Raw genomic sequence first — 14682 nt, 5'->3', positions numbered from 1 at the left:
TCATTATCTCGGACTTGTCCTTTTGAATATCCATTTCCTTCCTTCTTAAACCATCTCCTATCTCTCCATGACACCTAATAAAGACCTCTAGCTCAATTAGGATTAGGTTAGTGTGATAGTAAGTGGCATGTGTTTGATCGACTCGGCTTCCTTTGTTTGTCATTGAGATTGTAAGGTAAAGTGTGCCCACCGTGATAATTGGAGTAGCGAAACTTGAGAGGAAAAATCAGAGTGGTTTTTGTCTTGACATTTATGTGAGGACCTACTTAAGGACGCTATTCCGAGTTTTCAGAAACGAACCTGCTAGGCATTTCATAGTATTACTCGTGGTATTTATATTTGTATCATAGATGATTGATTATTATGCATGTATTAGCTTAGGGTTTTGACTTAGTTATTCTTATTCAATTGCTAGTGAGATGTATAGATAGTTGGGACATAAATGAGGAAACAATAGTTTTATTTCTTAGTCGTTGTAGTATAGTTGAAGTTTGTGAGTACCTTCACTGGAAAACTCTCACGAGGTTATAACTCGTCCACTAGGGAATTCCTAGTGGTTTAAGGCCTTGTTACATATGGTCAATGCAATCGCACTCAACGAAACGAGAGTAGATAGAACTCTATTTTTGGTCACTTATGCTAATTTCTCATCTTTGCTTGAGGACAAGCAAAATGCTGTTTGGGGGTGGTTTGATAAGAGCCCAAAACTGTAGTTTTAACCCTATAACAGTCATACTTTTAGACCAATTATGTGAGTAATAATTAAGAGTTAACACTGATTACGTGTTTTTATGCATTTCAGGTTTCAAAGTCCATTATGTGCAGAAATGTGCCACTTTAGCGAGATAAAGGAGCTAAGGTCGGTTACTAAGGAGTTCCGTGATTAAAGGCCAAGATTCAAGAAGACAAAGCCTTTCTAAAGCCCGGTCAAAAGCTGAAAAGTCGACGCAATGGCCAAACAAAGACAAGTCGATTAGAACTTCCGAAAGCCGTATCTTTGGACTCAGACCTCGGAATTGGGCCTACCTTATGTCAAAACGACCGGCTCAGAAAGAGCTTTCTAATGGTTTAAGCTTTGACCCAATCAGAGGAGCAAAAGTGGATGAAAAGTCTGTTGAAGCCAACTGCAGCTGAAGAGGCCTTTTTGGACTGAAAGAATTGGGTTTTGGACCTGATTCTCTGGCCCAAAACATGGCTCCAAGCCCATGCACGATTTTTGGATCTGGACATATAAAAACAAAAGCTTAGCTCTTTGTTAATGGTAGCTAGTTAGACCTAAACAATATAGATAATTCTAGATCTAGTTTCCAGTATTTTAATTAAGTTTTAGTTCCATTTTCAATTCTTGTTTTAGATTAAGTCTTTGAATCATTGTTCTTGATTGATTAGATAAATAAAATAGTTATTTTGTTAATTTTGATTTTGTCATCTCAATTTATAGATCTAGTTTTAATTATTGTTGGTTACCATTTCTTAGTTGTTAATTAGAATTTAATTATTGTTTAATTTAGATTAGTAAATTTTGAATCTTTGATAATATGTTTAGTTTAGATTCATATGGGAATGATTGCGGAATGATTCAAGGCTAAAACCTCCATTAGAGGGGTTGATGAAGCCTTGATGAAAACTTAGTGGTATAGTGTAGAAGCATTGTAGAATCTATTAATCTAGAAGGTCGTGATTCGTCATGAGAATGGGTGGACGACCTCACATACTAGTTAGTATTTGGTAGAAATGCCATGAACACTAGGGATTAGAACTCGAATTCTTGCCGTAAGAACGTAAGAATCGAGATACAAGAATCTATACTAGGTTATTAAGTTGGATTCGAGGTGGATTCAATTCCCCTCTAATCCTTTATCTAGATTAAAAACAATCGTATTTCCATAGCATTCGTAGTTAAATTCAACATAATATATTCCATATAGGTATCGTAGTATAACACCTTTCGTAAAGCTCTCATTAGACTTAAGACCGACTAATTAGATTAGAAAACATTCCATGCTAGAGCACTAGGAGTGGAACGAATTTATTACTCCACTCTATTTCGATAGATTCGAGAGTAGAAACTTTGATAAAAATAGACACGTAGAAAGTTTTAGTTTACTTACGTTTTGAGTTCATCGTTCATTTCGTAGGTAGACTATTCAAATTTTATCTTTTATCACCATCTCATGACCATAATTCCTCTATTGACATCCATCAGAAACCGGAAAATACATTGGTGTTTCGCACATGCTCTAATGGAGATGTGGAACCTTCCTAATAGTGCATTCGGAAGTGCATTCGGAAGCCAACCTTGTGTGATCCATAATTGTAAGCGCACATGCCGGTAAGTGGACATTAGTAATTAACCTAAAGCTTCATTTCCTCTTGAAATAATAAAGCTTTTCAGAATTGTATGTTCTAATAACACACGCTCTGGCCACTTTTTTTTAACATATTAGGAATTATGAAGAGATTAGGAAACTACTCCTTCATCATGTTCAGTCTCAATTCAACTTGGCCAAAATCGTGACCTTCAATAAGTACGATACAATAAGTTGTTGCATAGATCCTTCATAGATAGCTTTTTGCACATCATCTAAGCCTTAGCTTTACTGAAGAGTAAAAAAGTAAGATGCAGGTTGTAGAATAGTATGTATTTAGGATCTGCTTCAATTAATGTGCTCCAAAAATGCATTGCTCCTAAACTAATCGATCTAATTAACAACCCATTAAGAGATCAGGTTCAAGGTTTGACCTTCCATCCCCCAAAGAAACAATTAAACTATATTGAAATTTATTCCTTGTAAAGCTTTTCCAAGTTTATTATATCAAAATTTCACGTGTCAAAAGAGTGCAAGAGACATTCAAAATCAACCATCATCAAATATTTTTTTTGCTAAGGGTAATTGTATTAGTAAAAAAAAAATTCGGAGTACAAAGAATAGATAGGATTGATAGTAAAACACTATCTCAAAGCTCAGGAAACAAATCTATAGTACGTGGTGTTCATATCCTCAATTCTATGCACAAATGTAGGCCTACCATCCCACCACTTCTTCTCTCTCTTTGCCAAGTGAGCTACTTCTTTGGAGCAAATGTCCGCACCAAAATTAACCTCACACCAAGTGTTAGTCACAATGATCCAGTCCGCTAGCCCTTTCACTTTGTCCCAAGCTGCACGAATTTGCCAATGTACCTGATCATTCTGAAAAGATTTCACTGCCGCAATAGAGTTGGATTCCACCCAGATAAGTTTCCATCACCATCATCAAATAAGGTCCCATATTCTGGTAAAATCAATACATCCACGTTGAAAAATTGAACAACCCTACTCAATAGTAGTTTCAATTTAGAAAGTTGATAGTAACATTTCATAATCGATCTACCAATGCTGCATATAGAAGAATGCTTGCATTCTTTTGATTTCAATATTATTTATTGGTTATAGGTAAGGGGAAATTCAGTTCATTGGCGGGGGCAGATTAACTAACAAATAAAGACGAAGAGATTTTTGCACCTGACAAAGTTTTTCTCCTATAATAACAATTACAGAATAATGCACATTGACAAAATGTTTACAAAGAGGCTTAGAAAGTGCACTTTGACAAAATGTTTATTATTGTAGTTAATAATTCTCTTGTCTTCCTAAAGGGGTCTTGCATACACAACGATAATAATGTTGATCCTTAGGAATCATCATGCTGCAAGTCCTTTCAAAATCATTGGCTAAAATTAAAGAATTTAAGCAAATTATCATTATTAATACAACAATGGAAACAATAACAAATCAAAAGTAATCTAAAAGTGATATGATTATAGATGAGCTCTCCCTGTCTGAACTTACGGTCTATGGATTCTACATAATATAGGTTCCATTTAGCTTACACTATTAACTTAAAAGTCATTTAAAACCGCTTGGGTAACGAACGTACTTGTAATAAGATATTTAATTTTAACTTGTTTAATTTGCTTCCTTGTTGTCTTTAAGTGTATCTTGAAACTTGTCATTGATAAGCAATAGCCTTAAGCTCTATACGTCATTTTGACGATTTATATAGCTTCATAGCTACTGAATATGCTACGTACTACTTTGTCAATATCATTATGAACAGATGTCCATTTATTTGTTCAATATATATAGGTACACTTTCCTGTGGTTCTCAAACAAAATAATCAGTCTCGAAGTACCTTGTCGTCGTCTCACACTTGATGCACTCATTTTTGGGGAGAAGCAATTTTACTGGACGTTTATAAAGGAGTACAATACAAAATTAAGGGGTTATATCTTTCGGATTTAGCTGCATCAATAAGCCATTATGATGAGGATGGGATATTTAGGTGTATTAAATTTATTATTTGGTATTTGATAATCAAATGAATATTTCCAACGATGAATATACAGATAGTCAGATTTTCCAGACTTTGCCCTGATGATTAATTCCAACGGTTCAGCTAAGTGTGGAAACTTCCCACTTCAACCAAGCTGGTTATAAATGAAAATAGCTTCACTAAGCCCTATGTATCCTAATAACAGGTTCAAGGATGTACTTGTGTACGTGTCATGTACAAAATACTTGGCGAAAAAAAAAGTAATAATGGTATTCTAACAATTGTGTAAAAACAAAAAACAAAAAACAAAAAGTTGAAGATCACGCACCTTGGAAAGGGACGCTGTGGCATTAATGTACGTAGTAGCAGGATCAAACGAAATGTTCCACTGAGTCCAAGTAGCAAGATTAAGCATGTGCATAAGCAAATTTGTTGGCCAACAACACCTCAATTCTATTGGTTTCCTTATATTTTCCAAACCGTCATAATCTATAAGCGTTTTATGTTGTTAACAACATATTGGATCAAGTTAAAGTAGAAAATATCTTCCGCCTTATATGATATGCAGCGAGATTTGTTGAATACGTAAAGTGGTGCCAATGGAAAGGATATGATATGAGCATGGTAGTGTGATCAATCAAGGGTAGTAGTACACTTTGAGATGAGAGAAATAACGATAGTTCTATACTTTACATAAGGTGATCCATTACTAGATACTTTTTTAGTACGAAGAAGATAGAGTATAGGCGCAATTAATTACATGAACTACTGTATAAAGATTTCTCAATTGGAGTTGGTTATATGGGATTTCCTTGTGATGTAGAATTAAGCCGTAGATATTTGTAGAGATTATTTCTTGTAATTAATTGTTATTAAGAGAAACAAAGTTTATAGGAAACACTCTCTATAATTATAGGAAACTTTTTAATTTCAGAATTAAGCCGTAGATCTTTATAGAGATTATTTTTTGTTATTAAGATAAACAAAGTTTGTAGACAACACTCTCCCTGATTATAGGAAACTTTTTAATTTCTATCTTGAGTTAGAAATCTATGACTCTCTATGAGTGTTCTAATTGAATTAGGAAAGAGGGGGAAATCTCTATTTATTTTTAAGTGTCCACGTGGCAGAACTCTCTGTCAAAAATGCGCCACCTAGGAAAGAGACTGTCTACCTCACTTGTACTCAGCTTTAATCAGAAAATTGGGTATAGGTACACAGCCGCAAATTTCTTAAGTTAAGAGGAAATAGCAAAAAAAAAATTTCGTTTTTCCTCCATAAACATTGAAATTTGACATCTGTCTCAAATTTCAGACTGAATTTTACAATTTTGACCTCTTTTATTAGTCCCAACTAAAGAAGCAACTACCAACAAAAAAAAAGTTACGAACTAAATCAGTTACCAAAAGAGTAATGGGTTAATCAAAATAACTAAAATTCATCTGAAATCTACAAAATTCTAATTAAAAGTGAGACGAATTTCTGGGGAAACCAAAACAATGTGGAAAACATCAACTTCAAAAATGGAAAAAATGTATGTTGATTACAACTAATTTCAATACAGCTTTAGCAATTTAAAATGAATCTCTGATAATTTTGAATAACATGTGTTAAATTTTATTTGATGTAATTCAAATTGTGAAATTGTGAAACCACAAATGGTTTTTTTTTTTTTTTGTATTATTTGATTGCAGTACATCTTGGAGCAATACACATGCACCCCTTGCCTGATGAGTGGCCTCGATTGACACGCACACATGCAGTCTGTGCACAATGGATTTTCGTATTATTTATTTGTGAAAAAAATTAGCAGTTACAAATGAAAGGGTAAAAAAGAGAAATAAGAAGTTTTAAAAACAGTTAATACACCCAAAAAGTGACGTGTTGCAAATTGGAGTAGAATCAAAAGATAATATTGGTCTTTCTCTAGACAAAAAGCACACTAAAGAAAGTGTCTAGAGTCAAATTTCTAGCTTGTACATAGAGGTGATATAAAGATAAATAATAGATGAAATTAAAATTGCTATTAAGTCAAAAGTAAATAACATATTATTTTTACGATGGAAAAACACTTCCCTTCTCCTTAACTTCACTTCTACTATATGATCCAAAACACAGTAATTTTGCTTCTCCATATATCTTGGTGTCGATCTATATATAGAAAACCATAGTCCTATACTAGACACGGCTAGACCAAGTCCAAAAATGGTGCTTCTATACAAAGGCCCAATCCACTAAATTGGTCGACACTCTACACTGGCAACATAAAAACCGGTGAGTTAACTCCCCCCTCCCACTTTTTTACAAGACAAAGATTTCATTTCTGCCACTGAGTTAACTAAACCCTCTTAAACCACTCACTCAAACACACAAGTAAAAGATGTCAATCACTAATGGTTTTGCAGGTATGCCCTTTGCATTCTCTAACATGCTTTCCCTATCTGTTTGCTCTTGAAGACTTGTATTTATCCATATGCTTGTTTGTTCAGTAGTGATTGTAATTGTGCTTTGTTTCTTTTTACATTTTTTGATGAAAAGATTCGATTTTGATGATGTAAATTTGCTTTTGAGTATGTTATATTATACTTTTCACCTTTATATTAGATAAAGAGGACATATGCAACAACTAAACTGGACAAGAATCACAGAAACAATGAATTAAGACATGTATTTTCTCATCAGTCATAACTGGTTGCCTTAAACATGTTACTTATAATGTACTAAATGTGATAGTCTGAATTATTGTCTTTGTTAACACTGAAGTGATGAATTGGTTGCATGAGCATGTTAACTGTATCTACTCCTTTTCCTTCCCAATTTCCAAAAGAATGACCCAAAGAAAACCTGTATGTGTAGAAAAAATATATTACTTTTGAATAGCACAACAAACAGGAAACAAGGCTCCTGTGCAAAGATTATATTCTATATATCATTTTGTTTCGTATCGCCTTGATCAATTTGTGTTGCATTGTTATAAACTATTCCCATCTGTTTCTTAAACTCCTTAGATTTTGTAATTTGATGTTGCTGAAGCAGGTTCTAAGCAGTGTTATAACCCAATACTTACTATTATACTTTTTGTTCATGTGATATACTATGTTTGAGTAATCACTTTGTTTTCTTGTTTTTGGATCTTTTAATAGGTGTATCAAATTGTTATGTATTTAAGAGCCGGCTGCAGGAATATGCGCAAAAGGGGGCTCTTCTGTCTCCTGTCTATGAAACAACAAAGGAAGGCCCTTCCCATGAACCTTCTTTCAGGTCCACGGTAACTGTGAACAATGTTAGTTATGATTCTCTCCCTGGATTTTCTAATCGTAAGGCTGCAGAACAATCGGCTGCGGAAGTTGCTCTCATGGAATTAACTAAATCGGGAAACATAAACAAATCCATCTCTCACCCAGTGGTAAGTTTACTTGCTGTTTATAGACATGGTTTCTTGGTATGTGAATATTGTAGGCGATCTTATATTTTAATCTTAGTGGTCTTATAGCGGTAGCATTGAGGTTTACAGTGAACTAGTAAAAACTATCATGAGCTCTAAAGAATTAGACTTGGTATTTGTTCTTGATGGGGTATTGGGGTTCAAAGTGTTGTTAAAGGGTTACTAGACTTGGTGGTGGCAATGATCTTAATGGTACTGTTCTGTCGGTTGTAATATTCTTTAAGGGTGCGTTTGATTTGTGGAAAATTTTCCTGCATTTATCTGGAGAAATTTTGAGCTGATGTAGATGATTTTAGTGGGGACTTTTCCTGCTCAAGAGTGCTTAGTTCACCCACTCCCCCACTTATGGAAAATTCTCAGACAATCACAATTGTTAAGTGGTGAAAAGGTCCCACAAAATCAAGAGCTTCATCTCTATTTACCTATTAGAGGGGAAGTTTTCCATGGGAAGACTTACCACAAATCGAACACACCCTAGGTCATTTTTAGGAAGTAATCATTGATGGGTCCTCTCTACTGACTACTCACACCAACTCTTATGCATCAACAAAGTCTTGAAACACTTCTGGTGAGGTTCTAAGTATCAGTAGGAAAACACTTTAACTGTCTTTATATTCAGGGTCTTTTCATCCTCCTCCTATGCATCAACAAAGTCTTGAAACACTTCCGGTGAGTTTCCAAGTATCGGTAGGAAAAGAATTAAACTATCTTTATATTCAGGGTCTTTTCTTCCTCCACCACTTCTTCTCCCACATTAAAGAATTTGGTCTTTAGTTCTCCATCGTGAAGCCACTCCATAATTGATATATATCTTCCGAGAAATTTTGTGCTTTCACGCCACTTTTTCCAACTCATTAAATGCTCTCCATTTTTCTTTCTCCTTTTCTTGCTACCTTACTCTTCGACTATGCCACTCAAGTAATTGTTTTTTACCGTTGCCAAGGCAAGTCCACACTCGCATATTTCTTTGTTTCATATTGTGATTTTTGTTAAGAGGTGATGTATCTTTTTGGCAAAGACAAAGTTCAATTTTTAATTGGTGATATGCTCTTCTCCCAACACACATGCTCACACCAAATCATCACATGATCTAAGATTGAGGGTTTATAAACCACGTGACCTTAGACATAAAGTAGAGGTGGAGGGAGTATATTCAACACTGACACACCAAGAATTCTGCTGCTGATTGATTACACATGTAAAGTGAGGGGCTAACCCCCGTAATTCCATCCTTGGGTTCCCTTTCTTGTGCAACTCTTCTATGTAGAATAAGTCTATCCAATACCAGAAACAAAACATTGTTTGTCTTATTTGCAGTACACCGGGTTGTCTTTGTTTATTGGATGAAGTATAATTTCCAGTAATCAACATGAAATGACTGGAACTCAGAATGATTCACAATCAGAACGTTTATGTTGAGAACGTAGGGGTCTTGAGGTGTCAGTCTAAGTGATATTTTTAGTGTTTATAGTATTATGTGTAGTGGGTTTTAGTCTCATTTTGGAGAGCTAGGAGTTCTGTCACATGCTCCCTCCTTATTTAGGAGAGTGAGCCATATGTAATTATTTTACCTTGCTTAAATAAAAACATTTCAGAAGTTTTACTAGTTTACATAATCACATAGATTTACGATAGTTTTTCTTCTCCAAGGAATGAGAACTAAGATTTTATTTTCTTACTGCTAAAAGTAGGATTGCAATAATCAAAATAATGTGAGGAAGGGTCTCAACCACCCTCGCACACACACACAAAAGGGAAAAGAACGTACCTGCTTGAGCTCTTAGATTCTCAGTAATGGATCTTATACTTCATATGACCCTTTATTTTCAGTTCTGTATCCTCGTTAGTTCTCAGTTTTGAATTATTAGATCTTTTAAAAGAGATGATGACACATGATGTACATGTGGAGAGAGGAACTAGTACATTAACCTCTAATGTGTCATACTAATGTTCAATTACCCTATAAGAATTAGTGATGAGTGTTCTGATAAATATTTGTTCAAACTAAATGAAAACTAATGAAAGACTAATGAAAACTAAATGAGCAGAAATCTTCATGTAAAACAAGTATACAACTGAGAAGAGATATGTGACTGTGACTGTGACTGTGGTGATCTTCATCGAGAGAAAGAGTTTCGAGATAGCATGGACAGGAGTTGGAGGCCAGAGTTTGATAGGATTAAATGAGAAGAGAGCAGGATTTAGGAGCAAAGGGTTTGTTACAAAGGAGACAGCGATATGGGTTGCTAACAGACTCCAGTCTTTTGTTGCAAACAAGGATACAGATGATGTTCGTGCAAACTGGAAAAGGGATGCACAAGCTGTTGTGAATCTATGTATCAGGTCCAACATCAGTGGAAGGTATGTGCAGATTTCAATCAATCCCAGCTCTAATAAAGGTCGCATGGCCTATGTGTACCGGAAGTTGAAAATGGCGAGGGATGGAGAAAATTTGCTACATTGCTTAAAGGCTTTGCAGAAGGGACTACAATTCAAAGTAAACAAGGTTTTGGGGCTGTGGATCTAGAGAGGAACAACACTGAGGAGAAGGGGAGACCAAAGGGGAATGGATCGTATCTGCAAGCGTTGATTCATGGAGGGGGTGAGCGAGATAAGGAATCAGTAAGGGGTGGGGCAAGTGGGATTGAGAGAGGATGCACAGAAAATCAGGTGGATGAGGAGGAAGGATGCGATGTGAATGAACGAATCTTGGTTAATATGCAAGTAAGGTTCGTTAACGACGATCCGTGTTGGGAAAATGTGAAAGAGAAGCTCTTGTTTTGCAAAGGTTTGGTGTTGAAAGAGAAACGAAGGGGGAGTGATCAGGAAAAAAAATGTGGTGTTTAGTGAAGATGGTGTTTGGGTATCAATGACTTGGAGGAGATACTCCATCGAGGTTTTGAATTTGGGAAGCAGGGAGGAAACGGCAGCTGAGAGGGCATCTTCAAAAAGACATAGTGGTCAAGATAGGGTGAACCAAAACACAGTAGCAAATGGTATAGCGTCGGTTGTGGCAGAGACTCCAGGTGAAGATTCCTCAAACTTTAATTTGATTTTGTCAAATAGGGAGTCAACACCTGTGGTTGCTAGGGAACTAGGGGATATGGTGGCTGAAAGAGAATCTGATGGTAGGAGTATAGATGAAGAAGAAGAATTGGTGGTTGAAACAGAGTCTGGTTGTAGAGAGAGGGAGGAACAAGACTGGTGTGACTTAAGGTTAGAAGGTACAGGAGTAGCAGATCATATGAAGTGCCTAAATTTTAATTTGAATTGTGTTGAGGGGACAGTTGTCACAGAAGAGTGTGGCCTCCTGCATGAGGGAAATGATTATTTAGAGACACGTGATCAACAAAGATCTCTGAGTCAAGAGATTAGACATGGTCTTGTTAATGATATAGTTGGGCCTGGACAAGCTTTGTGCCCCATAGAGTTGAATCTAAGTTAACTGTGACGTCATCTTTATCTAGTGGGGAGCATTATTCTCTTGATGGACTCAACCCAGTAGCCCTATTGACTCCACAAGATGTCAATACACGTGGGCTTCTATGTCCAGACCCAATTATTGAATGCATCTTAGACCAATTAGATCATCTTATCCAGATATCTGCCTCGCAGAGAAAGCGAAAATCTAAACAGTACGAAAGGGTGTACCAACACACGAAGATCTACAAAGCTCTTCAAAGACTAGAGGATGAACAACGAGCCATCAAATTTCAAACATCAGTTGCGGATGAGCAAGTAACAACTACAGAGGAAACTGGGTGTGCAGCCTCCCCAATTCTTAGAGGGGAGTTGACTGTTGGAGGAGGTAGTGTTTTGGGCATGCACGATGCTTCCATTAACAGGGAGGATAGAATGTGTGATGAGGTTGGGGTAGACGTTGCGAGGTCTGTACTGGTTATTGAGGAAGGCGGTGAGGTGGCTACTATAGGAGTGAATGAGACTGAGCCACGGGGTAGTGTTGTTCATGGCGTCACATCACAAGGGGATGTTGCTGAGCTATTCAGCAGTGGTAGAGCAGGGGCAGAGGCTGGTTCAAATGACAATAGCATGCTGAATGATCATCCTTTGAGGGTACGGCATGAAAATCATAAAGAAGACAATATGGGTGTAATTGTGAAAAGAATATGCAATTGCCGAAACACGGATGATTCTCGCAATTGGATCAAATACATGGTCGTGCCATTAGCAGGCGAATTGGGGATGTCATCTGGTTTGGGAAGAACGGGCCTTGAAAAACTCTTTGGGGAAATACATGAAAATAATAGTGAGGAATCCCGGATTGAGAAAATGATGGGGCTGGGTTTAGACAATTATCAGTCTAACATGGAGGTGGAACATGAAGATGATCATGTAGACTAATAGTATGTGTTCGCTAGCAATGACATATCTGCTAGCGATAGGGATGGCAATTGGGATTTCATATCAACATTCGGAATGTAGTTCGTTGGGTCTTTGTAGGGGGGGTTTAACTAAGGAGTCCTGTATAACAGGCATTAGGACTTGGGATGTGTGTGGTCCTCCCAGTGTACAGTTGGTGTATCATGTAAGTGAATTTCTCTCTCACATTGTATCCTCTCTACATCCTAATTAATAAATTTTACTTGTCAAAAAAAAAAAATCTGGATAGTTTTAATTTTTAAATTTAAAAACTTACGATTTTGTCACGCATGATATTTGGGATAAACATTTAGGATAATGGGTACCAGTTATTTAGATACGGGCACCTTTTTGTAATTTTTAAACCAAAGCAAGCTGAAAATAGTGCCTTGGGAACTATAATATCAGGTGTTCTTGTTTGCTGATTTGGTAATTTTGGGCGTCAATTTCTTGCATGTGGGAGAGCTTTCAAGGGGAAAAATAAGTTGTTAAATATTGAGATCTTACCAATTAAGATGTTGATAATTAGATGGAGTGATGACAAAAGAAAAGGGATGGTTCTTGGGTTGCTATCGGAAAAACAGTGTTTCCTCTTGATTTTGGGACGCGTTTTCTTGTGATCTTGGTTTCTTCTGTCAGTTTAACTGTGAGGTACATGAAATGGAAGTCATAACATTATATGCTCACAAGTTCTCTTCTCTTTTGGTTCTTTTTTGTTTTTACTCCTCTAACCCCTTTAATGCCTAACAAGTTTCTTAAAGAGAAACAAATATTTGGGTTTGCCCTGATGATCATCTGTTAAACTGTATGACTTGAAAGAGGCACTATTGCAAACCCTTGAAAGTTTCAAGAGATAGAAGCTTCCCTGTGGCTCCTTTGTTCTCAAATCTTATGCCAAACTTACAAAAGCTGAATGCCTAACAAGTTTCTTAAAGAGAAACAAATATTTGGGTTTGCCCTGATGATCATCTGTTAAACTGTATGACTTGAAAGAGGCACTATTGCAAACCCTTGAAAGTTTCAAGAGATAGAAGCTTCCCTGTGGCTCCTTTGTTCTCAAATCTTATGCCAAACTTACAAAAGCTGAAAAAAGAAGTAAACGTAAGAAGTTGCATGTCTGTGTGGAATTGTAGGTCCCTTTGATTATGTGGATTCTTCCATGATCTTTTAGGGCAGATGGCAAACTGACAGGCAAAAAGTCATAAGTGGGCAAAGGGAAGAAGGAAAATTGAATTGTAACTTTGTATGGTTCTGGTATAAAAGAAAAAAACTAGTTCAAGGTATAGCATATTGTTACCCTATTTTGGTGATATGTTAACTATTGTGGTATTGTGTTAACCCTTTCTGCATCTATCACACTCGCAAAGCATTGTCAAATTGAAGTATGTATTGTGTTCTTGAATGCTTATGTTCATTTTCTGTTTCAGCAAGAGACAGGCTTATGCAAAAACCTACTCCAGGAATATGCCCAGAAGATGAATTATGCAATTCCATCTTATGTGTGCCGCAAGGACGATGCACCTGGAAGAATGTCTTTCTATTCTTGTACCGTTGACATTGGTGGGATTCAGTATATTGGGGCTGCAGCAAGAACAAAAAAAGAAGCAGAGATCAAAGCTGCCCGAACTGCTCTACTGGCTATCCAGTCAAATCCTAATGGAGCGGAAGCCAAACGTAGTGGTAGCTGTCAGCTTACAGTTCTTCCAAGTAAAAGGGAACCAGTTATTAAAAAGGAAGAGAAACCTCTCAAACCAACAAAGGGTAATTTCAAAAAGAAAGGGAGAAGAAACAAGTCGTCAAGGAACAAGATTGACTTCACAAGTGTTGGTGTGGAAAATCCTTTGGCCCTACAAGTGTACGGGGGAATTGTAGAGGCAAGGAACCTTATTCATGATGCTGAACAGATTGCACTGCGACTAAACCAAAATCAGCAACTGCCTGTTACAGAGACGCACAGCTATTCTCAACATGGACAAACATCAGGCTTGAATTGTAGCCCATATGACCATGGATTTTCTAGTGTTGGAAACTATCCTGGGTCCCAAATCAATGATCTAGCAACGTTAGCTCCGGAAGTCGAAACCTCTGAAGTTGGGCAACTGACCTATAATACTGCAACAGAGGTTCCAGTTATGGTTGAGAATTTTGGATTTGAAAATAGTTCAGGAGGCAGCTTAATCCAATACGAAGACAGTAGTCAATTGGTAGCAGCTGAAAATGCACACAGCGTAAAGGAGGAATGTTCAGGTCTCTAATGAGTTGCCTTCCCGTTCCATATGGTTCCGTTACTGAGTCTCCGTCATTGGATACTTCTTTTTGCGTAATCACTGTTAATTTATCTGAGTCATTATTACAACCGAACAAGAATCTGTGCTTATTATTATTATTTCAGAAATATTTATCAGTCAACTTCATTTGGTCAACATTTTCAAAATCCTAATTAATTTTGACTATCCACGTCCACATCACTCGCAATCTATGGGCCTGGGTCCACAACACAATAAAGCCCACCAAGACTAGATTTCTTCTCACTATATATA

At 36.7% G+C, this 14682-nt stretch overlaps 1 protein-coding gene across 1 annotated transcript; it reads left to right on the top strand.

The window, feature by feature from the left end:
• Positions 1-6457: 6457 nt before the first annotated feature.
• LOC147492617 (double-stranded RNA-binding protein 3-like) lies at positions 6458-14567 on the top strand. The gene is made up of 3 exons (XM_086563876.1): positions 6458-6722; positions 7461-7723; positions 13570-14567. Exons 1-3 carry the CDS (start codon positions 6698-6700, stop codon positions 14395-14397), a joined length of 1116 nt encoding a protein of 371 aa, XP_086420002.1. The 5' UTR covers positions 6458-6697; the 3' UTR covers positions 14398-14567.
• The last annotated feature ends 115 nt before the right edge of the window (positions 14568-14682 follow it).

Source organism: Coptis chinensis, chromosome 6 (assembly GCF_015680905.1).
Source record: "Coptis chinensis isolate HL-2020 chromosome 6, ASM1568090v1, whole genome shotgun sequence".
In the NCBI taxonomy this organism is placed as follows: Eukaryota; Viridiplantae; Streptophyta; class Magnoliopsida; order Ranunculales; family Ranunculaceae; genus Coptis; species Coptis chinensis.
Note: the sequence above shows the minus strand (reverse complement) of the source record. Positions and strands in the feature narration are given on the sequence as shown.

Excerpts from the sequence above, each read along its gene's own strand:
- LOC147492617 (XM_086563876.1), top strand. The coding sequence starts at position 6,698 with ATGTCAATCACTAATGGTTTTGCAG. Across the intron at positions 6,723-7,460 it reads AATCACTAATGGTTTTGCAG|GTGTATCAAATTGTTATGTA; the intron begins GTATGCCCTTTG and ends ATCTTTTAATAG. Across the intron at positions 7,724-13,569 it reads AATCCATCTCTCACCCAGTG|CAAGAGACAGGCTTATGCAA; the intron begins GTAAGTTTACTT and ends TTTCTGTTTCAG.